At 40.4% G+C, this 26,431-nt stretch overlaps 1 protein-coding gene across 1 annotated transcript in view; it reads right to left on the reverse strand.

The window, feature by feature from the left end:
• Positions 1–753: 753 nt before the first annotated feature.
• The window catches only part of LOC128661552 (E3 ubiquitin-protein ligase MARCHF6), a 415,446-nt gene continuing 389,768 nt past the window's right edge, over positions 754–26,431 (reverse strand). The window contains exons 14-17 of the mRNA XM_053715795.1: positions 25,935–26,317; positions 24,725–25,292; positions 14,439–14,634; positions 754–1,402 (exon numbers count right to left, since the gene is read on the reverse strand). Of these exons, the coding sequence (XP_053571770.1) occupies positions 1,312–1,402; positions 14,439–14,634; positions 24,725–25,292; positions 25,935–26,317 (1,238 nt within the window). The 3' untranslated portion in view covers positions 754–1,311. The remainder of the gene's footprint in view (positions 1,403–14,438; positions 14,635–24,724; positions 25,293–25,934; positions 26,318–26,431) is intronic.

The raw sequence follows: 26,431 nt of genomic DNA on the forward strand, positions 1-26,431 counted from the left end.
CGTGACGTCATCACGCAAAACGGGAAGCCCCAGCGATGCCTGTCAGTATACAGGCCTGATCGCCGGGGTGGGAGTCAATGGGAGCCCCCAGATTGCCCTCAAGGTGGGTGAGTGCTAGTGACGGCTCTGCGTTTACAAAAGCTAAAACAGGATTACTAATTCTGACTTCGAACAGCAATGGTGTATCATTTTTATAGTTCTCAGCTACCATTATACTTATTCACAGATCGTGAAAACATCTGATGCTTACAATTATGCAGTCTATGATTAGGGCTAATTAGTACTCGCAGGTTCTTCCCATTATTGTATTGAAGAATGAGGAAGAAAATTTACTTATTTTATTCCATTTCATTTATATTTTGAATTTAAGCCTATAATTTGCTTATCATAAAATATAAATTAAAAGCAAAACAAAAGTTACTACAATAATCACACTTGGCCCTCATGACCATCGTTGGTCCACATAACTGAATTAGCCGTTTCTGTAAATCACCCTTGATGTAATATAAAATATATAGCAATTTCCAGTGTATCTCTTTACATTGTAAATGCTATTAGTCCAGTGCAGTAGCTTTTCAGACTCAACAGTGATATCGATGTGTTACCCCACACATTTTTTACTATTCATACCACCATTGTGACAGTGACATTTTGTTTAAGGCTTTTAAAACTATCATTAAGAATAACTGTGTAACTTAAAAGGGATGTATTAAAAAGAGACTTTTGGTAATAAACAAACACAAACAAAAGGCATAAAAATTAACAATGTATTGTATATTTTGCTCAGTTGTTCACATTTCTTCTGCATATCATTTGCTATGCTGGTTGTACAAGAGGTTGGATTCTCAGATTAATCTCACTTCTGGTGTAGATCCAAAAAAAGTAAAATCAAGTGAACTCTGAACAGGGAGGAGCTCAGGTATTAGTCAAGCAAAGGACATTTGTTTGGGCAAATGTTTGAATGGCATTATCCCTTGAAAAAAAGTCCAAAGAAGAAAAAAAAAATTAAAGTGACAACTAGATTTAATAAATTAATATACATTTGTTTCTTTTGAGATTTACAATTAAGATATTCATAGGGTGCTGCATTCAGTTTATTTGTTTTAAGTCTTCCGGCACCAAGATAGCAAGTTCATGAAAAACAGACAAGTTAACAGCCAGATACAGAAAATCAATTGGCTGGCTTGCCTGCAGGAGATGGAACAGTACAACAGATGATACCTTTGAACTTCCCAAAGAGAGGGGGTTCAAACATCTGTTAAGGAAAACAAAAAATGTTCTGTGGAAAAGGGCAGGCTTCACTCTTCCTGATTATTCCTGTGTTGTCTGTGGAGAGTGAGTCGATGTGCTGGATTTGCCAGATTTGCGTTCATAATTCACCAGTCTTTGCCCAACAAGATACCTATAAAAAGAAATTAAAAAAAAAAAAAAGTAGTTAAATATATTAAACTGCACTTAAACCAATGTTTACATTTAGGGAATCTTTCACACTAGTGGTTATACAGTACAGATTTAGTACACCTCCTCTTACATCTATTTCCTGTCTGTTTGCATATAGCTAAAATATATAATACTAGGCCTAAAGCCCGTTCACACGGGCAATTTTTTGCAGTACAGCGGTCGCACCCCTTGCTCTCTCGCTCCAACTCTTTTGCTCTCTCTCGCTCCAACTCTTTTGCTCTCTCTCGCTCCAACTCTTTTGCTCTCTCTCGCTCCAACTCTTTTGCTCTCTCTCGCTCCAACTCTTTTGCTCTCTCTCGCTCCAACTCTTTTGCTCTCTCTCGCTCCAACTCTTTTGCTCTCTCCCCCCTCTTTTGCTCCCTCTCTCCCACACTCTCTCCATCCCTCTCTATTTTGCTCTCTCTCTCCATCCCTCTCTATTTTGCTCTCTCTCTCCATCCCTCTCTATTTTGCTCTCTCTCTCCATCCCTCTCTATTTTGCTCTCTCTCTCCATCCCTCTCTATTTTGCTCTCTCTCTCCATCCCTCTCTATTTTGCTCTCTCTCTCCATCCCTCTCTATTTTGCTCTCTCCCCCCATCCCTCTCTATTTTGCTCGCTCTCCCCCCATCCCTCTCTATTTTGCTCGCTCTCCCCCCATCCCTCTCTATTTTGCTCGCTCTCCCCCCATCCCTCTCTATTTTGCTCGCTCTCCCCCCATCCCTCTCTATTTTGCTCTCCCCATCCCTCTCTATTTTGCTCTCCCCATCCCTCTCTATTTTGCTCTCCCCATCCCTCTCTATTTTGCTCTCCCCATCCCTCTCTATTTTGCTCTCCCCATCCCTCTCTATTTTGCTCTCCCCATCCCTCTCTATTTTGCTCTCCCCATCCCTCTCTATTTTGCTCTCCCCATCCCTCTCTATTTTGCTCTCCCCATCCCTCTCTATTTTGCTCTCGCCATCCCTCTCTATTTTGCTCTCGCCATCCCTCTCTATTTTGCTCTCGCCATCCCTCTCTATTTTGCTCTCGCCATCCCTCTCTATTTTGCTCTCGCCATCCCTCTCTATTTTGCTCTCGCCATCCCTCTCTATTTTGCTCTCGCCATCCCTCTCTATTTTGCTCTCGCCATCCCTCTCTATTTTGCTCTCGCCATCCCTCTCTATTTTGCTCTCGCCATCCCTCTCTATTTTGCTCTCGCCATCCCTCTCTATTTTGCTCTCGCCATCCCTCTCTATTTTGCTCTCGCCATCCCTCTCTATTTTGCTCTCGCCATCCCTCTCTATTTTGCTCTCGCCATCCCTCTCTATTTTGCTCTCGCCATCCCTCTCTATTTTGCTCTCGCCATCCCTCTATTTTGCTCTCGCCATCCCTCTATTTTGCTCTCTCTCGCCATCCCTCTATTTTGCTCTCTCTCGCCATCCCTCTATTTTGCTCTCTCGCCATCCCTCTATTTTGCTCTCTCTCGCCATCCCTCTATTTTGCTCTCTCTCGCCATCCCTCTATTTTGCTCTCTCTCGTCATCCCTCTATTTTGCTCTCTCTCGCCATCCCTCTATTTTGCTCTCTCTCGCCATCCCTCTATTTTGCTCTCTCTCGCCATCCTCTATTTTGCTCTCTCTCGCCATCTTCTATTTTGCTCTCTCTCGCCATCCTCTATTTTGCTCTCTCCATCCTCTATTTTGCTCTCTCCATCCTCTATTTTGCTCTCTCCATCCTCTATTTTGCTCGTCCCCTCTCTTTAGCTCTTTCCCATCTATTTTTGTCTCTCCCCCTCTCTATTTCTCTCCCCTCTCTCTCGCGCCGGCCGCGTCCAGCCACGCTCCCGTCGGCCACGCCCACTTTCGCAGCAAACAGCATGTCAGGTAAGGCCAGGTGTTTTTGTCCTCCTGCTGTCTACTGCGCACGACAGCTTCAGACAAACACACTTGGCCTTATATAATAATAATGTCCTATAATATATAATAAAAGTATTTGGGTAACGTCATCGCTCACATAAAAAAATTAATCAGTTTATGAATAAGTATAAATCTAGTTTTTGTGGTGACAAAAAAAATGTTATTTCATGGGGTTAGAGCCAAAGCTGCCATTTTAAACAATACAATGTCAAAAAAATTCTTTAACAGGCAGAAACTAGATTAGCAAAGCACAATGAAAAAAATTAAAAAAATTCAACTCTTACAACTGTAAGCCTATATATAGGCTCTCCAGAATAAAAAGTGTCTTTTTATAAGATCTCTATTTTAAAGTAATCATAGAATATACAAATAATGTAGAAAATAGTGCAGCCACCTGAGACTACCTATACCATTAAGGGGACACTCAAGTCAAAATTAAACTTTCCAATGTACTTCCATTAACAAAATGTCCAAATTATTTTTATATTTACACTTTTTGAGTCACCAGCTCCTACTGAGCATGTACAAGAACTCACAGAATATACGTATATGCATTTGTGATTGGCTCATGGCTGTCACATGATACACAAGGAGTGGAACTAGACATAACCATGACATTTTTCTGAGAAAAAAAAATAAAAAAATCTAATTTGACGTTCAGACTAAGTGCTATTGCATCATGCATTTGTTGAATATGCAAATCTATTGTATTTACTGGTCCTTTAACTAAATTAAGAAATGGAATCAAACCTGGAAACAAAATTTGGCGAGCTCTAAAACACTACTCAGAAATTCACCTCCAAACAGGGCCGGATTTCCATTCTAGGTAGGCACCGAATCCCCCTCCCCCACTGCTACAAGTTTAAACACTTTTTTTTTTTTTACAGGGTAATAAGGCTGAGTGTATAGAATAAAAGGGGCCTAATATTAAACACCCCCCCCGCCTGCGTGATACTGTCAAATTAATTACACGTTGCCCCTTTAAAAATATTTAAAACGAGGGGTGGAGCTAGCGACCTTTGCGAATAGATGTGTTTTGACTGAGCTCTGTGATTACAGACTGAAAAAACACTTTCACAAGAAATTGAGTGATTAATAAGAGAAAATGTATACCACAACTACAGCTAAAATTTCCTAATCCAGTTTGTGGTAATTCTGGAAACAGAATTAGCAAGACAATCCGCGGCACTACACAGGGCCTTAAAGACTATCGGTTGACGCCGCAGAAGCGGTGGTGAAGGGGAAAGCAGAGTTCCAATACAAGGAGATTCTGCACACCGTTGGGTGGGGGATCCGCTCCGGTGATAGCAGAAATACCGCATTTGTTTGTGTAGTGCCTGTTAATGAGAGAGGGCACAGTTGAAATACCACCAGAAAAGTGTTGTAATCCTAGGCAATATCGCACATCAGGGAGAAGGACAAAGGAGGACACATCTATCCACCTTCACAGGGTGAGGAACGCCAGATTTACCGCAAGTATAGACTTCTTATTACTGAATGGGGGAATACTTGAATTAACAACTCTTAAGGGAGAGTGTTTAGTTGGAACCGCCATTTAGAGATTTTGCACATCTTATATTGTATAGCTCTGATCTGAGAAATTTCTGAGACCTGGATGTCCCTCAGAGTTACAGGTCTTCAGCTTTTGGTCAGGAGCATACATAGGCATTAAAGACTATTACAAAATTATTTAAACATAAGTGAAGAACGCCTTTGAGACTTTTCTGAGAATTTTCTAACACTCAAGTTCAGCCATCATTACAATAAGCTATAACCCTCATTGGACGATAATAAACATGATATCACCCTGAATAGTGATTCAAGTAATAATTAATGTACAACACTGGAGTCAGTGATTCACAAGTAATATCTCCCACAATATGTTGTGGTTTGAATCCTGTCTTAATACCACAATGTTTGAAAGACATAGTGATTGAGATACAATCAAGATAGCATATAGTAGGGATTACTGGCTCCATCAGATTTCTTGGCCTTAGCTCTTGTTGAGATGTTTAATAAGTGTTAAAGACTGATCTCCACAGTGCAAGACCTGTAAGCAATTACCAGAATCCAGTTAGAGGAGCAAACCTTATTCGAATGCTACTTTAAAAGAGCCTGTGTTCATCTAATTTACCTTCTGCTAGCAAGTTCGCACATCTATAAGCATACCCATAATTAAAGCATAATGAAAGGTAAAAACCAATCTGTCAAAGACTGCTTGTCAAAATCCTAAGCAAAGAAAAAAATCTTTATTATCAGACATCCCAGCTACCCAAGAATCTGTAGACTCAGAATCCACAGCAGAGGTAGAGACAGAAGAACAGCAAATATCAAAACCTAGCACATTAGTCCAACAAATTAAAGAAGTTTTCCAGACAGAACTGAAATCTGCCTTGCTGGAATTGAATTGGATCACCTATGAGAGTAATGTCCAGAAAACTGGTTTCTGATTTTCGCCATTCATGGGTGAAATTCACCCCATTATTACTCTCATTCAGATAATTGATGAACATCTCTGCAGTTGTTTCACCAGAGGACCAAACTATAAGCAAATCATCTATAAACTGTTTATAGAATTGAACGTATGAAATAAAGGGATTACAATTTGCATAGACAAAGTTAGCTTCAAGCCATCCCATAAGGATATTTGCATATGAGGGGGCAAACTTTGCCCCCATGGCTGTACCTTGTCTCTGCAAATAGTAAACCCCCTCAAAAAGGAAATAGTTGTGTTTAAGCAAAAAGTGAGTCACCCTTACCACATATAAAAAATATTTGACTGCTGTGATACCATAATCATGTGATATGCTAGAATATAGCGATACCACATCTATAGTCAGTCAGCTGCTGTTAGCTGACCAAGTGACATCCTGGATAAGACGGAGTATGTGTGCGGTGTCTTTAACATGACTGGGTAATGAGGATGCAAAGTTTGTTTTTCTTATCCTGAGGAAGGAGATAACCCTTACCTCCCGTGATATCAGAAATAATTTCTGTCAGGCAAGGTCCAAACAAGGTCTTCCCCTTGTAAGGAATCGCTAAAAGCTTAGATTTAGATGACACGTACGCAGACCAAGGTTTTAACCATAAGGCTCTGCGGGCTAGGATAGAGAAACCCGAACTCTTAGCTGCCAGTTTGATAATCTGAAGAGAAGTGTCCGTAATAAAAGCATTAGCTAACTTCAGAGCTTTTATCCTGCCTTAGATCTCCTCCAAAGAAGTCTCAGTCCTGAGAGACTTGGACAAAGCATCAAACCAATATGCTGCTGCGCTAGTGACTGTCGTAATGCACACAGCAGGTTGTAATAGTAGACCCTGGTGAACAAAAATCCTTTTAAGTAAACCCTTTAACTTCTTATCCATAGGGTCTTTGAAAGCACAACTATCCTCTATGGGAATAGTGGTTCTCTTGGCTAAGGTGGAAATAGCTCCTTCCACCTTAGGAACGGTTTGCCAAGCTTCCTTAAAAGAGTCGGCTATGAGAATCATCATCTTAAAAATAGGAGAAAAGGGAATGCCTGGTCTCTACCACTCCTTAGTAACGATGGGCGACCACAACCGTGGAGTCACAGTCGTCTAAAGTAGCCAAAGCCTCCCTGAGTAGTAGGCGGTGGTGTTCTAGCTTAAACCTAAAAGTTACAACCTCTGAATCCGTCAGAGGGAATGAACCTTCTGAATCTGAGATTTCCCCCTCAGATGAAACAGCAGTACCCTCCTCTTCATGGCCTTGGGAGGGTACTTCCGAAACTGCATCAGGACTGACTGAATGTCTGGTTTTCCTCTTACGTTTGCCCTGCAATATTGGGAAAGCAGACAATGCATCAGAAATTGTAGAAGACATAAGAGAAGCAATGTCCTTTAAAGTAACTCCAGCGGGAGCTTTAGCAGGGCACTGCTTGTGTGGGCGGTAAATTTTGGGACGCTTGGGGAGAAAGCTGCAGCATCCCTTGAACCTCATCAGACTCTTGGACAGTATCCGCCTTTGAAAAGTTTTGCTTAGAAAAAAAATCTTTTCCCTATAGTTTAAATTCCTCTCAATACATGAGGGACAGAAAGGGATAGGTGGTTCCACATTTGCATCAAAAACACAAGGAGCAAGTAACACTTTGCAAGTCTCCTTGATCCATACTGAGTTCCAATAGTATAATTATGCAATAAAAACTTAAATTTTCCCCAAAAAAAGTTTTATGCAAAAAACGTTACTGTTCCTTTAAATTCAAAAGTGCAACTTTTTTACTGTACGATCAAAAAGTGTACTCAGAGGTTACAAATCAAAAATGAATTGCTATGTAGACAGCCCTACACCTCAGCAACTCTGCTGAGGTGCCTACCTGCCAACCGGACTTCACTCCCACTTGTTGAACTGAAACGATCCAGGGCTACAGCGACACCAAACCGGAACAAGTAACACTAGAACCGCCTGCTTTAATGTGATTAGAAAACCATGCGATTATAGTGACACGGTCCTCATCCGTTTCTGCCACAGAAGAGATGTTGAATACTGCGCAGATCCCGGAAGCGCGCAAAACTGAAGCCCCGCCCATTGTGGGCGTTACTGCATTCTCACCCGACCGGCTTATTATATGTTTAAGCCGTAGGAATCACCATTAGCAAAATTTAAAAATAGCTCAACTCCCAGCCCCAGTGCCTGCAATTATGGCCGTCAAGTACCCTCCTGTCCAGAGAGCTTGATGTCCCAAATATAAAGAGCTCCTGATTTCAATGAGCCTTATATTTTTAAATTGAATAAAATTAAAGTGCCCACTTTCCTCTGAGTTAAATGTCTTGACCCCAGAATAAACAAGTCAGCACTTACCTTAAAAATCTGCCCGACAGCAGGGCAGCTCAGCAGGTTTATGAGGTCCTCTTCCTCACATAGCCCTGTGGATAAAGATAAAGCTTGAGTAATCTTACTTAAGCCATCATTGTTAGGGCAGCATCAATGTATGGGAGGCGCAGTGAGAATTATGTCCCACAAGTTCCCATTGCTCTAAAGCCACCAAGGATCTATTGAAGTGACTGATATGGACCACGGCTACACCCTAGAACAAAGTAGCACACTCTGGTACTACATTAAAAATAATAAACACTTGATTGAAGAATTTATACACCTCACTTTACCTCTTCCTATCACCAACGTAGGCAAAGAGAATGACTGGAGTGGGAGGGAAGGGAGGAGCTATTTAACAGCTCTGCTGTGGTGCTCTTTGCCTCCTCCTGCTGACCAGGAAGTGAATATCCCATTAGTAATTAAGATGATCTGTGGACTCATCGTGTCTTAAAAAAAGGAAATTTATGTTTACCTGATAAATTTATTTCATTTATGATTTGACGAGTCCACGGATTTCATCCTTACTTGTGGGATATCGCCTCATGGTCAGCAGGAAGCGGCAAAGAGCTCCACAGCAGAGCTGCAAATATAGCCCCTCCCACCCCCTCCAGTCATTCGACCGAGTTAGGAAGAGAAAGGAAAGGCCAAGGAGCAGAGGTGACCGAAGATCAACAAAAACAAAAACCTGTCTGTAGAAAAATAACAGGGTGGGCCGTGGACTCGTCATATCGTAAAAGAAATAAATTTATCAGGTAAGCATAAATTTCCTTTTCTTTTACAAGATATGACAAGTCCATGGAATTCATCCTTACTTGTGGGATACAATACCAAAGCTATAGGACACGGATGAAAGGGAGGGACAAGACAGGAACCTAAACGGAAGGCACCACTGCTTGAAGAACCTCTCTCCCAAAAACAGCCTTAGAAGAAGCAAAAGTATCAAATTTGTGAAATTTGGAAAAAGTTAATTTATGCTTACCTGATAAATTAATTTCTTCTATGGTACGACGAGTCCACGGATTCATCCTTTACTTGTGGGATATTCTCCTCCTGCTAACAGGAAGTGGCAAAGAGCACCACAGCAGAGCTGTCTATATAGCTCAACCCCCCAGTCATTCGACCGAAGGTACAGGAAGAAAAAGGAGAAACTAAAAGGTGCAGAGGTGACTGAAGTTTAAAATAAAAAAATATAATCTGTCTTAAAATGACAGGAAGGGCCGTGGACTTGTCATACCATAGAAGAAATTAATTTATCAGGTGAGCATAAATTTACTTTTCTTCTATAAGGTACGACGAGTCCACGGATTCATCCTTTACTTGTGGGATACAATACCAAAGCTACAGGACACGGATGAACGGGAGGGACAAGACAGATGGCTAAACAGAAGGCACCACTGCTTGAAGAACTTTTCTCCCAAAAATAGCCTCCGAAGAAGCAAAAGTATCAAATTTGTAAAATTTGGAAAAGGTATGAAGTGAAGACCAAGTCGCAGCCTCACAAATCTGTTCAACAGAAGCATCATTTTTAAAAGCCCATGTGGAAGCCACCGCTCTAGTAGAGTGAGCTGTAATTCTTTCAGGAGGCTGCTGTCCAGCAGTCTCGTATGCCAAACGGATGATGCTTTTCAGCCAAAAAGAGAGAGAGGTAGCCGTAGCTTTTTGACCTCTACGTTTTCCAGAATAAACAACAAACAGAGAAGATGTTTGACTGAAATCTTTGGTCGCTTGCAAGTAAAACTTAAAAGCACGAACCACGTCCAAATTGTGCAACAGACGCTCCTTCTTAGAGGAAGGATTAGGACTCAGAGAAGGAACAATAATCTCCTGATTAATATTCTTATTAGTAACAACCTTAGGAAGGTTTGGTACGCAAAATCACCTTATCAGCATGGAAAACAAGATAAGGCGAGTCGCATTGCAATGCAGATAGTTCAGAAACTCTTTGAGCCGAAGAGATGGCAACTAAAAACAGAACTTTCCAAGATAGAAGCTTAATATCTATGGAATGCATAGGTTCAAACAGAACCCCTTGAAGAACTTTAAGAACTAAATTCAAACTCCATGGCGGAGCAACAGGTTTAAACACAGGCTTGATTCTAACTAAAGCCTGACAGAACGACTGAACGTCTGGAACATCTGCCAGACGCTTTTGCAGTAAAATTGATTTAAGGAACTAGCTGATAGCCCCTTCTCCAATCCTTCTTGGAGAAAGGACAAAATCCTAGGAATCCTGATCTTACTCCATGAGAAGCCTTTGGATTCGCACCAATAAAGATATTTACGCCATATCTTATGATAGATTTTCCTAGTGACAGGCTTTCGAGCCTGAATCAAGGTATCTATGACCTACTCAGAGAATCCCCGCTTGGATAAAATCAAGCGTTCAATCTCCAGGCAGTCAGCCGCAGAGAAACTAGATTTGGATGCTGGAACGGACCTTGAATCAGAAGGTCCTGTCTCAGTGGCAGAGTCCATGGCGGAAGAGATGACATGTCCACCAGGTCTGCATACCAAGTCCTGCGTGGCCACGCAGGGGCTATCAAAATCACTGAAGCTCTCTCCTGCTTGATTCTGGCAATTAAGCGAGGAAAGAGAGGAAATGGTGGAAACACATAAGCCAGGTTGAACGACCAGGGTACTGCTAGAGCATCTATCAGTACTGCTTGAGGATCCCTTGATCTGGACCCGTAACAAGGAAGTTTGGCGTTCTGACGAGACGCCATCAGATCCAATTCCGGTGTGCCCCATTGATGAATCAATTGTGCAAACACCTCCGGATGGAGTTCCCAAAAAAAGACTGACTGGGGGGTGGAGCTAAGGGAGGAGCTATATAGACAGCTCTGCTGTGGTGCTCTTTGCCACTTCCTTTTGGCAGGAGGATAATATCCCACAAGTAAAGGATGAATCTGTGGATTCTTCGTACCTTATAGAAGAAAAGTATGAAGAGACTACCAAGTTGCAGCCTTGCAAATCTGTTCAACAGAAGCATCATTTTTAAATGCCCATGAGGAAGCCACAGCCCTAGTAGAATGAGCCGTAATTCTTTCAGGAGGCTGCTGTCCAGCAGTCTCATATGCCAAACGGATGATACTCTTCAGGAAAAAAGAAAGAGGTAGCCGTAGCTTTCTGACCCCTACATTTCCCAGCAAAAACCACAAACAATGAAGATGTTTGACGAAAATCCTTAGTCGCCTGCAACTAAAATTTTAAGGCACGAACTACGTCCAAGTTATGTAACAGACACTCCTTCTTAGAAGAAGGGTTAGGACAGAATGAAGGAACAACAATTTCCTGATTAATATTCTTGTTAGAAGCAACCTTAGGAAGAAAACCAGGTTTGGTACGTAACACCACCTTATCAGCATGGAAAATAAGATAAGGTGGATCACATTGTAAAGCCGGAAGCTCAGAAACTCTGCGAGCAGAAGAAATAGCAACCAAAAATAAAACTTTTCAAGATAATAACTTAATATCTATGGAATGCATGGGTTCAAACGGAAACCCTTGAAGAACTTTAAGAACTAAATTCAAAAACTCCAAGGAGGAGCAATTGGTCTAAATACAGGCCTGATTCTAGTTAGAGTCTGACAAAAAGATTGAACATCTGGAACATCTGCCAGACGTATATGTTTATGGATAAAGCAGAAATCTGTCCCTTTAAGGAACTTGCCGACAACTGTTTCTCCAAACCGTCTTGGAGAAAAGATAAAATCCTGGGAATCCTAACCCCACTCCATGAGTAGCCCTTGGATTCGCACCAAGAAAGATATTTACGCCATATCTTATGGTAAATCTTTCTAGTAACAGGCTTACGTGCCTGGATCAAGGTATCAATGACCGAATCAGAGAACCCTCGCTTAGATAAAATCAAGCGTTGAATCGCCAAGCAGTCAGTTGCAGAGAAACTAGATTCGGATGATGGAAGGGTCCCTGAATGAGAAGGTCCTGCCTCAATGGAAGCTTCCACGGTGGCAGAGAGGACATGTCCACCAGATCGGCATACCAAGTCCTGCAAGGCCACGCAGGAGCGATGAGAATCACTGAAGCCCTCTACTGTTTGTTCCGAGCAATCACCCGGGGAAGGAGTGCAAACGGTGGAAACACATAAGCTAGGTTGAACGACCAAGGCACTGCCAAGGCATCTATCAGTTCGGCCTGAGGATCCCTGGACCTGGATCCGTACCTTGAAAGCTTGGCATTCTGTCGAGATTCCATCAGATCCAATTCCGGTCTGCCCCACCTGAGAATCAGGGTAGCAAAGACCTCCGGATGAAGTTCCCATTACCCCAGATGAAACGTCTGCCCAAAGCATAGTGAACATACAGTCTATCTGAGATTCTGTTTCTGTGTCCCAGAATAAAAGAACTGCACTTACCTTCATGCTGAGTAACAGTAAGTTCACTTACTGTAACTTCACAGTGTCAAGAGGTCCACTTTTCCTCCTGAGGTCCTGTGAAACAGAGAAGTCTTAGTTAAGAATTTCCAAGACTATGTACAGCAAACGCAGCCAATCCTGGGAGGCACAGTGGAGACAAAAATCCACCAGTTCCCACAGTCTAAAAAAGAGACTACTTGAAGCTGCTCTGTAATAAAATAAAGTACACTTTGGCACCATTTAAAAAACAAAAAACTCTTGATTGAAGAATCTAAACTAAACACCTCTCTTTACCTCTTCCTATCACTAACACAGGCAAAGAGAATGACTGGGGGGGGGGGGGGGAAGGGAGGGGCTATATATGCAGTTCTTTGCCACTTCCTGCTGACCAGGAGGCGATATCCCACAAGGATGAAATCCGTGGACTCGTCATATCTTGTAAAAGAAATAAAAGATTTTTTTGGTTTGTTTTTTTCTCTTTGTTTTATATGCACAATGTAATCTGATACAAATTGTTAATTATGTTTAAACCTGGAAAACTGCAATAAAAATATTTCAAAATAAAAATATTTAAAACAAGCACAGTGTTTAAACATTATTTAAGGGTTTTTCTTGAAATAAATTTAAGGTGCTGTCAAGACAACAGCTGTAAACAGTGAATCGCTACACAATAGAGGATTCACTGTTACAGGAAGCTGCAGTAGGCGGTTCAGTAACTCAGCACTTGCACCATTGTAACAGGAATCAATGTGACCTCAAGGCAGCAGCACGGGAGCATGCTGATAGCTAACACGCCTGTCAATGTTAAAAAAAACAAAAAAAAAAACAACGTATCTCACACAGGTGGCCGGGGCACAAGTAAAAGGGGCATTATAAATAGGTGAGTTTTTGCATGCCCAGGGCCGGATTTATAATAGGCAGAGACAGACGACTATGAATGGTGCCTGTAAGGCACATGCCGACTCTGCCTTAATATAAATCCAGTCCTGACTCTGAAGTCTGAAATGAGAAACACTCTTACAGCCAAGATATAGCATAAGTCAGTTTATTTCACACAGGGTATATTTTCTCTTTCAATTTTTAATGCAATAAAAACTGCAGTTTCTAATATTGTTCTGTTACACAGGAACAAAGGTCTTGATTCTCCCTTCTAATCCTAAAGGGATTATTAAATATACATTTTAATTAAGGAGGTTTTAAAATCTCTGAAAGTAGAGAAAGCTCTGCATCTCTCCTTTTGGGATTTCCCTATCCCTTAGCCATTCTTGGAGGCCTTCCTTCTTAGAGTTAGAGCACATACTGTATACCCACTGGTTAATATATGGTTCTGAGAGAGGCATATGTTTTAAATGTTCATGATTCAGATAGAGAATACAATTTTAAACAACATTCCAGTTTACTTATATTATCTAATATATATTAGATAATTGGTATCTCCTTTGTTGAAGAAAAAGCAATGTACATGGGTGAGCCAATCACACGAGGCATCCATTTGCAGATGTGCAGCCACCAATCAGCAGTTACTTACTGTTTAGTTAAGCTTTTCAACAAAGGCTTTCAAGAGAATTAAAGCAAATTCGATAATAGAAGTAAACTGGGAAGTTGTTTAAATTTGCATGCTCTTTCTAAATCATTAAATAAAAAAGTTTAATGTCCCTTTAAACAATAGGACTTTAAACCTTGTCTTGCTTAAAGGTAGATAAATGTCATGCAATAATGAACATTGTAGCCAAGTGTGACATTTTTAATAAGATAAAAAAAAAAAAACAAGGAAAAAAAAAAACTTAAAATGTAATCTCTCGAAATATCAAAACAAGGTTAAAAAACTAACACTGCTGAGAACAAACTAAATGTGAATTTGAGAATTAGATTATGAGATAAGGAAATAAAAAAAGCTTACTTGTCATTTTTTATGTGTTCATAGAGGCGCTTAAATTGCCTGATCTGGAAGGATAAAATTCCCATTAAAATGACTACCATCAACAGAAAAGGATAAATTCGACGTTGCACCAGATTCTGCATTTCAGGTGTGACAACTAGAAAACAATATGAAAATGAACAGAAGTTAACACAACCAAAACACATTTGTGTAAAAATTTAATTATATTTACCACAAAAATATTATATATGAATGATATATATATCTCAATGTAAATATTTGCATAGGAAATTAGCACATCTAGGCAAGATTCCCCGCTTGCTTTTTCCCAGAAATACCTCATATACAATGTTACCAATGCACAAGAGAATTCTGGGTAAGATATGCAAATTAGATATGCAAATTCTCAGTTTTTTTGCTTCAAAATACTGTTTTAACACAACTATCCTTTTACCAGAAATCACTCACTAGACAGCCTGTTTCGTTCTTTTTGGAACTCATCAGTAGGAGATAGATTTCTGGTTGCTGCATTGGTAAAGCTATTTTCAAGGTTAAACCAAAATTCATTAAAATTATGGGGGGAGATAAAAAAACTGAAATTAAAAAATATTAATAAAAATATTTTAATTTTAGTTTTTTATCTCCCCCCATAATTTTAATGAATTTTGGTTTAACCTTGAAAATAGCTTTACCAATGCAGCAACCAGAAATCTATCTCCTACTGATGAGTTCCAAAAAGAACGAAACAGGCCGTCTAGTGAGTGATTTCTGGTTTGCTGCAATAATCCTGTTAAAAGGATAGCTGTGTTAAAACAGTATTTTGAAGCAAAAAAACTGATAATTTGTATATCTAATTTGCATATCTTACCCAGAATTCTCTTGTGCATTGGTAACATTGTATATGAGGTATTTCTGGGAAAAAGCAAGCGGGGAATCTTGCCTAGATGTGCTAATTTCCTATGCAAATATTTACAATGATTTAATTTCGAGACATGGTGGATTTTAATTTCAGTTTTTTATCTCCCCCCATAATTTTAATGAATTATTTATACACACACACATATATATATATATATATATACACATACATACACACACACATTTTATGAACTTCAACACCAAAAAATTCTCCACACAAAAACATAATTTATGCTTACCTGATAAATTCTCTTCTCTTTCTTGGCAGTGAGAGTCTACCAATTAATTCATTACCTATGGGAAATACTTCACCAGGCAACCAGGAGGAGGCAAAGACACCCCAAATAAAGCAATAAGTATCCCTCCCACTTCCCCTACCCTCTCAGTAGTTCAAGCAGAGGATAAGGAAAAGTAGAGAAACAAGGGGTTAAGAGGTGCCAAAAGACTGCCGCCACTATATAATTTCAGGGTGGGTTTGTTAACTCCACTGCCAAGAAACAAAATAATTTATCATTTAAGCATAAATCATGTTTTCTTTCTAATGGCAGTGAGAGTCCACAAATTCATTCATTACTTATGGGAAACCAATAGCCAAGCTGTGAAGGACACAAAATGAATAGGGAGGGAAGGCAGTCCTAAGAACTAGGCGCCACCGCTTGAATAACTCCCAAAGGATGCCTCAGAAGAGGCAAAAACTTCAAACTTGTAAAATTGAGTGAAAGTATGTAGAGAAGACCAAGTAGCAGCCTTGCCTATCTGTTCCACTAAAGCCTCATTCTTGAAGGCCCAAGACAAAGACACAATGTGCCATAATCTGAGATGGAGGCTGCTGGCCTGCTTCAATTTATGCCATTCAAATTAAACTCCTGATCCAGAAAGATAAGGTAACAGCAGTGGCCTTCTGACCCCAGACTGCAGGATAAATACCGAAGATGACAGAGAAATCCTTGGTAACATGAAGGTAGATAATGCTCTAACCACATCCAGATTATGAAGCAACCTCTCCTTAGAGGAAGGCGGATTGGGACAAAAGAACGGAACAACAACTTCCTAATTTATGTTATGAGTAGAAATGACCGTCGGCAAAACCCTTAACATAGTCCGTAAGACAGCTTAGATAAGAGACAGATTAGATAAGATGGGGCACATAGAAGAGCAGATAACTCAGACACTCTACGAGCAGAAGAGATCCCTAACAAAAACAAAAAACTTTCCAAGATAAAAGTTTAATATTAATGGAATGCATAGGCTCAAAACAGACCTTGTTGAAGAACTCTAAGAACAAGATCAAGGCCCCAAGGAGTAGCACCAGGTTTGAAAACAGGTCTAATTCTGACAATGGCCTGAACAAACTGAACAACTGGCAACCGAGCCAACAGAAAGGGTAACAGAACGGGCAGAAATATGACCCTTAAGAGAACTAGTCTACAGGCCCTTCTCTAAGCCTTCCTGAAGAAATTTCAGAATCTGCGGGGGGCTTCACCCTGTGTCAAAAAATCCCTGTTCCGCACACCAAGATAGTTAAGTTCTCTAGACCTTATGGTAAATACGCCTGGTGACCTAAGTATCAATCACCCTTTAAGAGAATCCACTATTTGACAGAACTAAGTGTTCAATCATCATGCAGTAAGCCACAGAGAATCTAGATTTTGATAAAAGAAAGGACCTTTGCTGGAGAAGGTCCAGCTGCTGAGGCAAGCTCCATGGAGGGGCAGATGACATTCTCACTAGATGTGCATACTAGGTCCTGCGTGGCCATGCTGGAGCAACTAGGATTGCAGGAATCCACTCATGCTTGATCCGAGCTATAACGAGGAAGGAGGACGGGGGGGGGGGGGGGTTGGTGTTAGGGGGGAGATATACTAGATTGAAGTTCCACGGAACTGCTAAGGCATCCACTAACTCCGCTAGAGGATCCCTTAATCTCAATCTGTACCTTTGTGTTGAGATAGCAGGCCATCAAATCTATACCTGGACACTCCCATCTCTCGTGGTTAAGACTATACTCAGGAATGTAGAGTTTGTCTGCTTAATAAAATCTGCTTCTCGAATGTCCACACCGTGAATGTGGATGGCTGATATCTGACATAGATATGTCTCCACCCACTGAAGATAAGAGAGAGCTCCTTCGTCGTCAGAGAACTGCGAGTTCCGCCCTGGTGATCGACATAGGCCACCATAGGGATGTTGTCCGACTGGAATCAAATAAAATGGATGGAATGCAACTGTGGCCACTACTGCAAGGCGTTGAGGATAGTGTTGATCGTAAGTTTCGCTTCCTCTTGGCGCCAAATCCCCTGAGCTCTCATACTGCTACCACAACCTGTCAAACTAGCATCTGTTAAGATCTCCCAGTATGGGTGAAGGAAGTCAATTCCCTGGAGCACAGGCTCCTGAAAGACCCACCATGAAAGACTCTTTAGTCATAGGATCCAGATAGGTTACTTGGGACAGGTTTGAATGGTGTCCATTCAACTGAACTAGCAAGCGGAATAGCATCCGAAGCGAACACCATACGGCTACTACCTCAATACATAGGCTCCCACAGAGGGGCGAGGGGTAGACTGAAGAGGACGACAGGCAGCCTTGAAGCTTCTCTATTCATAGCTATGTGAGAAAAAAATTTCATGCAGAGTCTACAATGGTTCCAAGAAAACTCACTCTCTTGTGCTTGGAATGAGAGAACTTTTTTCCACATTCACCTTCCAGCCGTTGATGGCTGAGCTTCTCTTCAAAAACAAAGTAACCCCCCCCCAATAAGGTTTTACCCTTAAAAGCCAAGGAAAAAAGTTTGGACTTTGACACCATGTCCACCAGGACTTTAACCAGAGGGGCCTTCTGTCGAGTATAGCCAACCTAGATGATATGACGTTGTCTGATGACCTGCATAATTGCGTTACAAATAAAATTTGCAGTCTTCAGAGCTCGAATGCGGCCCTGAATTTCCTTCAGAGAAGATTAAACTATACCAATTCAAAAAGGGAGTGGCACCAGAAGGTGGCAGCTCCAGCCACCGCTGCTATAACTGCGGCAGGTTGGAAGAGAAAACCATTTTGAATGAACATTTTCAGATATTCGTCCATTTTTCTGTCCATGGGATCCTTAAAGGATGTACTATCCTCTAAAGGGATGGTCGTACGCATAGCTAGAGTGGAGATAACCCCATTCATCATGCATTTATTAGCTTCCAACAAAACAGGAGAGCTCACCTCCTCCTGTGGAAAACTGACAAGAGTCCTCAAACTTGCCTGTATAATTGTCCCCAAAGGTAATAAAGACCACCTAATAAAGTAAGCTCCAAATGATTGCTCTGTTTAGAGTGCTTCACCACCTGTCTACGGTTCACAAAGCACTGCCAATCCACAAACCTAGTGTGCGGCAAGGAGTGTAAAAAAACACGCCAAACAGAAGTGCAAAGTCACTAAGCCTTCAGTAGTCCTCCATAGGAGAAAAGTTTTCCGGCCTTATCCCTAAATCGGGAGCATTTTGCAGGCATATGCAGATATACCTCCGGCAATAACCAGTACGCCCAACTGTTTAGTCCATGACAACCTAATAGTCGGCAACGTTGAAAAGTTATAACACCACCCTTTCCACTCCACACTCAGTATAAAAAATGGTGTCCCTAGTACTGACTTCCCACTCTCACTGGAGGATATATGGCCATACTCTGAGTCTCCAATTCCCCTGAGTTAGGCAACAAGCCATGTATAAGGGCTTAGAGAGATCCTAGGACTTACCAGTCAGAGGTCTTCATTGCAGTCATGAATCCACTCCAAGTCTGCACGCTGCGGTTCCAGGTCTGAAAGCATAATCCTTAACCTGACAGGGACCTGTTATATGAAGGAAAGCAGTGTAACTAACACCGATTGCCTATATGGGAGGACAGCATAATTTGACTGAAAAGAAGCCTGGGAACTTCCCTGCGATGTCCAGTAGCTAAACTTCACCACAACTCTACTAAGAGGATTACATGATTATTAACAACTCCCCTCTCCTCTCTTGCAGGAAACAATCAATTTAGGACACAAATTCAAAATCTCTCTCTGCCAAACTCCATGACACGAGGCAAAGAACTACTGAGAGTGTAGGGGAAGTGGGATGGATACTTATTCCTTTTTTGGGGTGTCTTTTTCTCCTCCTGGTGGCCAGGTAAAGTATTTCCTATAGGTAATGAGTGAATTTGTGGACCCCTCACTGTTATTAGAAAGAAAACAAAAACAATTTAAGAACATACCTGATAAATTAATTTCTTTCATATTGGCAAGAGTCCATGAGCTAAAGACGTATGGGATATACAATCCTACCAGGAGGGGCAAAGTTTCCCAAATCTCAAAATGCCTATAAATACACCACTCACCACACCCACAATTCAGTTTAACGAATAGCCAAGAAGTGGGGTGATAAAGAAAGGAGTAAAAAGCATCAACAAAGGAATTTGGAAATAACTGTGCTTTATACAAAAAATCATAACCACCATAAAAAGGGTGGGCCTCATGGACTCTTGCCAATATACAAGAAATTAATCAGGTAAGTTCTTACATAAATTATGTTTTCTTTCATGTAATTGGCAAGAGTTCATGAGCTATAGACGTATGGGATAGCAATACCCAAGATGTGGAACTCCACGCAAGAGTCACTAGAGAGGGAGGGACAAAATAAAAACAGCCATGTCGCTGAAAAAAATTAATCCACAACCCAAATAAGTTTATTCTCAAAAAATAAAAACTTAAATCATAAGCAGAAGAATCAAACTTAAACAGCTGCCTGAAGAACTTTTCTACCAAAAACTGCTTCCGAAGAAGCAAATACATAAAAATGGTAGAATTTAGTAAATGTATGCAAAGAAGACCAAGTTGCTGCTTTGCAAATCTGACCAACTGAAGCTTCATTCTTAAAAGCCCAAGAAGTGGAAACTGATCTAGTAGAATGAGCTGTAACTCTCTGAGGTGGGGCTTTACCCGACTCCAAATAAGCTTGATGAATCAAAAGCTTTAACCATGATGCCAAAGAAATGGCAGAAGCCTTCTGACCTTTCCTGGAACCAGAAAAGATAACAAATAGACTAGAAGTCTTCCTGAAATCTTTAGTGGCTTCAACATAATATTTCAGAGCTCTCACCACATCCAAATAATGTAAAAATCTCTCCAAAGAATTTTTAGGATTAGGATACAAAGAAGGGACAACAATTTCTTTATTAATGTTGTTAGAATTCACAACCTTAGGTAAGAATTTAAATGAAGTCTGCAAAACTGCCTTATCCTGATGAAAAATCAGAAAAGGAGAATCACAAGAAAGAGCAGATAGCTCAGAAACTCTTCTAGCAGAAGAGATGGCTAAAAGGAACAGCACTTTCCAAGAAAGAAGTTTAATGTCCAAAGAATGCATAGGCTCAAATGGAGGAGCCTGTAAAGCCTTCAAAACCAAATTAAGACTCCAAGGAGGAGAGATCGATTTAATGACAGGCTTGATACAAACCAAAGCATGAACAAAACGATGAATATCAGGAAGTTTAGCAATTTTCCTGTGGAATACAACAGAAAGAGCAGAGATTTGTCCTTTCAAGGAACTTGCAGACAAACCTTTATCCAAACCATCCTGAAGAAACTATAAAATTCTAGGAATTCTATCTAAAAGAATGCCAAGAGAATTTATGAGAAGAACACCATGAAATGTAAGTCTTCCAAACTCGATAGTAAATCTTTCTAGAAACAGATTTACAAACCTGCAACATAGTATTAATCACTGAGTCAGAGAAACCTCTATGACTAAGCACTAAGCGTTCAATTTCCATACCTTCAAATTTAATGATTTGAGATCCTGATGGAAAAACGGTCCTTGAGATAGGTGGTCTGGTCTTAATGGAAGTGGCCAAGGTTGGCAACTGGACATACGAACAAGATCCACATACCAAAACCTGTGAGACCATGCTGGAGCCACCAGCAGCACAAACGATTGCTCCATGATGATTTTGGAGATCACTCTTGGAAGAAGAACTAGAGGCGGGAAAATATAAGCAGGTTGATAACACCACAGAAGTGTCAATGCATCCACTGCTTCCGCCTGAGGATCCCTGGACCTGGACAGGTACTTGGGAAGTTTCTTGTTTAGATGAGATGCCATCAGATCTATTTCTTTAAGCCCCCACATCTGAACAATTTGAGAAAACACATCTGGGTGGAGAGACCATTCTGCCGGATGTAAAGTGACGACTGAGATAATCTGCTTCCGAATGGTCTATACTTGGGATATGAACCGCAGAAATTAGACAGGAGCTGGATTCCGCCCAAACAAGTATCCGAGATACTTCTTTCATAGCTGGAGGACTGTGAGTCCCACCCTGATGATTGACATATGCCACAGTTGTGATATTGTCTGTCTGAAAACAAATGAATGGTTCTCTCTTCAACAGAGGCCACAACTGAAGAGCCCTGAGAATTTCACGGAGTTCCAAAATATTGATTGGTAATCGCGCCTCTTGAGATTTCCAAACCCCTTGTGCTGTTAGAGATCCCCTAACAGCTCCCCAACCTGAAAGACTCGCATCTGTTGTGATCACAGTCCAGGTTGGACGAACGAAAGAGGCACCTAGAATTATACGATGGTGATCTAACCACCAAGTCAGAGAAAGTCGAAAATTGGGATTTAAGGATATTAATTGTGATATCCTTGTATATTCCCTGCACCATTAGTTCAGCATACAAAGCTGGAGAGGTCTCATATGAAAACAAGCAAAGGGGATCGCGTCCGATGCTGCAGTCATGAGACCTAAAACTTCCATGCACATAGCTACTGAAGTGAATGACAGACTGAAGGTTCCGATAGGCTGCAACCAATTTCAAACGTCTCTTGTCTGTTAAGAGACAAAGTCATGGACACTGAATCTATCTGGAAACCTAAAAAGGTTACCTTTGTCTGAGGAATCAAAGAACGTTTTGGTAAATTTAACCTCCAACCATGTCTTTGAAGAAACAACACTAGTTGATTAGTGTGAGATTCTGCAAACGTAAAGACTGAGCGAGTACCAAGATATCGTCCAAATAAGGAAACACTGCAATACCATGCTCTCTGATTACAGAGAGTAGGGCACCGAGAACCTTTGAAAAGATTCTTGGAGCTGTCGCAAGTCCAAAAGGAAGAGCAACAAATTGGTAATGCTTGTCTAGAAAAGAGAATCTCAGGAACTGAAAGTGATCCGGATGAATCGGAATATGAAGATATGCATCCTGTAAGTCTATTGTGGACATATAATGCCCTTGCTGAACAAAAGGCAGAATAGTCCTTATAGAGTCACCATATTGAAAGTTGGAACTCTTACATATCGATTCAAAATCTTTAGATCCAAAACTGGTCTGAATGAATTTTCTTTCTTTGGGACAATGAATAGATTTGTATAAAACCCAAGACCCTGTTCCTGAAACGGAACTGACATGATTACTCCTGATAACTCCAGGTCTGAAACACACTTCAGGAAAGCCTGAGCCTTCACTGGGTTCGCTGGAATGAGTGAGAGAAAAAAGGAAATTTATGCTTACCTGATAAATGTATTTCTTTTACGATATGATGAGTCCACGGATTTCATCCTTACTTATGGGATATCACCTCCTGGTCAGCAGGAGGAGGCAAAGAGCTACACAGTAGAGCTGTATAAATAGCTCCTCCCTTCCCCCCAACCTAGTCATTCGACAGAACTTAGGAAGAGAAAGGAAAAGCCAAGGAGCAGAGGTGACTGAAGTTTAATAAAAATAAAAACCTGTCTTAAGAAAAAAACGACAGGGTGGGCCATGGACTCATATCGTAAAAGAAACAAAATTTATCAGGTAAACATAAATTTCCTTTTCTTTTACAAGATATGACGAGTCCACGGATTTTATCCTTACTTATGGGATACAATACCAAAGTTATAGGACACGGATGAAAGGGTGGGACAAGACAGGAACCTAAACGGAAGGCACCACTGCTTGAAGAACCTTTCTCCCAAAAACAGCCTCAGATGCGGCAAAAGTATCAATTTTGTAAAATTTGGAAAAAGTGTGAAGAGACGACCAAGTTGCAGCCTCATTTTTAAATGCCCATGAGGAAGCCAAAGCCCTAGTAGAATGAGAAGTAATTTGTTCTGGAGGCTGCTGTCTAGCAGTCTCATATGCAACACGGATGATACTCTTCAGCCAACAAGAAAGAGAGGTAGCCGTAGCTTTCTGACCCCTACGTTTCCCAGCAAAAACATCAAATAATGAAGATGTTTGACGAAAATCCTTAGTCGCCTGCAAGTAGAACTTCAAGGCACGGACTACGTCCAAATTATGTAACAGACGCTCCTTCTTAGAAGAAGGGTTAGGACACAAGGAAGGAACAACAATTTCCTGATTAATATTTTTGTTAGAAACAACCTTAGGAAGAAAACCAAGTTTGGTACGTAACACCACCTTATCAGCATGGAAAATAAGATAAGGAGAATCACATTGTAATGCCAAAAGCTCAGAAACTCTGCGAGCAGAAGAAATAGCAACCAAAAATAAAAAACTTTCCAAGATAATAACTTAATAAGATATCCAGTATAAGGGCGCACCACAGAGACACTTAGTCCAATTTAAAAGTTACTTTTCTTTATTTCGGCACAAGTGTAAAAGCATAAAGTTAGGCACACAGGCCCAGCAGGCTCACAGGTAAAAACATAACACAGGTGTGTCAGATAGTCAAGCATCTATATGAATTGTTTTAACACATATCAAAAAGAAAATTAGTCCTACTTTAAACCTTTGGAATTTATTGTCAATAAGAGGAATATATAAATCCTATAAGGGGATATTTTATAAAGGTCTGTGATTACATGCATAAGAAAAGATGCAATTATTAAGTGAATAAATCAAGGTCCCTCCTCATATTTAAACCTAAGGGGTTACTTGTCTTAAGGGAAAAAATCCAATAGACGTCTCGTTTATTTAGTTTATCCTCCCTGTTGCCTCCTCTTCTCCAATGGGGTACATGATCAATTCCCTGTAAAATTAAACTAGACATGTCTGAATCATGAAGACTTTTAAAGTGTCTTGAAATTGGAGTGTCAGATTTCTCATCTTTCCCAGAACGTAAGTGTTCTAGGAACCTGTCTTTGATGGGGCGCTTCGTTTTACCAACATACTGACAATTGCAAATTGTGCATGTCAAAAGATAAACCACATGTGTGGTGTTGCAGTTGATAAAAATTTTTATCTTGTGATCATTTTTTGTTGTACTAGAGTGAAAAGTATTACCCTCTAAGGCATGTTCACAGGTTGTGCAATCCTTTCTTCTGCATTTATAAAAGCCTTTCTTTCCTTGGAGCCAATTAGTGTTAGTTTTATTTTTATTCATTACATCAGATGGTGATAGATGATTGGCTAAGGTTTTACCTCTCCTGGGTATAAAGTTTATTCCCTGCTGCACTATCTCCTTCAGAATGGGATCTGTGTATAGAATGGGAACACTTTCCCTTATTATATCACAGATTTTGTAGTAATCTGTACTGTAGGTGGTTATAAATTTAGGTGCAGTAGTCATGACTTGATTTTCTTTCTTTTTATATTTGAGAAAATGTTCTCTAGGGATGTCTTTTATACTCTCTTTTGCTTCATCTAGAATATCATCAGTGTAGCCTCTTTGTCTTAATCTATTGGTGATTAAATTACTGTTTTCCTCATATTGTTCTTCATTGGTACAATTTCTTCTAGCCCTAATGTACTCCCCCTTAGGGATGCCCTTAAGTACATGTTTGGGATGGCAAGATTTAAATGACAGCAGTGTGTTGCCTGCAGTGGGCTTTCTGTAAAGACTGGTTTCAATTTTATTCTCTGTCATATTGGCAGAGATTTTTAAGTCTAGGAAATTAATAGTTTCTGCATTATTTTCTCCTACAAATCTGATTCCATCGTCATTGTGATTCATGAATTCACAAAAGGAATCTGCTTCAGATTTACTGCCCTCAAATATAAAAAACAGGTCATCAATATACCTATAAAATTGCTTAATTTTATTCCTGAATGGATTTCTTTCTCCAAAGACGTGGCGCAGCTCCCACCACCCCATAAAGAGGTTGGCATAGGAGGGGGCAAACTTTGCCCCCATAGCTGTACCACGTCTCTGGAGAAAGAATTCAGTACCAAACATAAAAAAATTATGCGTTAGGAGATACTCAATAGCTCTTAAAATAAAAGTCTTAGTGGCTGAGTCATATTCACTGTATGAGTCAAGAAAAAATTCTATTGCAACCATGCCTTTATTGTTCTGAATACAGGTATAAAGAGAGGTGACATCCACCACTAAAAATCTGAAACTGGATTCCCATCTTACTTTATCTAATTTTGTCAAGATAGCAGTTGTGTCTTGTATATGGGTTAAAAGTCCTTTGACTAGGGGTTGTAAAAAGGTGTCTATCAGATCACTAAGAGGTTCATTGAGGGAACCAATCCCTGCGATGATGGGACGCCCTGGAGGACATACAGGGTCCTTATGTATTTTGGGAAAATAATGGAAGATAGGGGCAACTGGATGAGAGGGTATAAGTGCATCTTTAGTAGCAGCACTTATTATATTGTTATGTTTTGCAAACAATACAATACCCACCAATTCATGTTTGTATAACTTCGTGGGATTGTTCTGTAGTTTGCTATATACCTCTTTATCATCCAGTTGCCTCCTAGCCTCCACTATATAGTCTTTTTTGTTCAAAACAACGACATTGCCCCCTTTGTCAGATGGTCTAATGAGGATTGTTTCATTATCAGACAAACTTTTTAATGCATTTTTTTCACTGGCTGTTAAATTAGAGGAGTTATTTGATTTCTTTAAATTTTTCTCACTAAGTATAGTGAGTTTCTCCTCAATTGTTTTTTGAAAGATGTCCAAAGCTTTTGGACGGGCATGTACAGGGTAGAAAGAGCTTTTCTTCTTTGCATGATCACATCTGGCCTCTAATTCTTTAGAAATATCACTATTGGATGTATCACCTTCCCCCATTAATTCATTTAAATCATTGATAGTGCACAATTCAGAAAAAGAAAACAAATTATCAGAGATTTCATTATTAGTTGTTTTTTTGGTCTCAGTTTTGTTGGACTCCT

This window comes from Bombina bombina, chromosome 5 (genome assembly GCF_027579735.1).
Source record: "Bombina bombina isolate aBomBom1 chromosome 5, aBomBom1.pri, whole genome shotgun sequence".
NCBI lineage: Eukaryota > Metazoa > Chordata > Amphibia > Anura > Bombinatoridae > Bombina > Bombina bombina.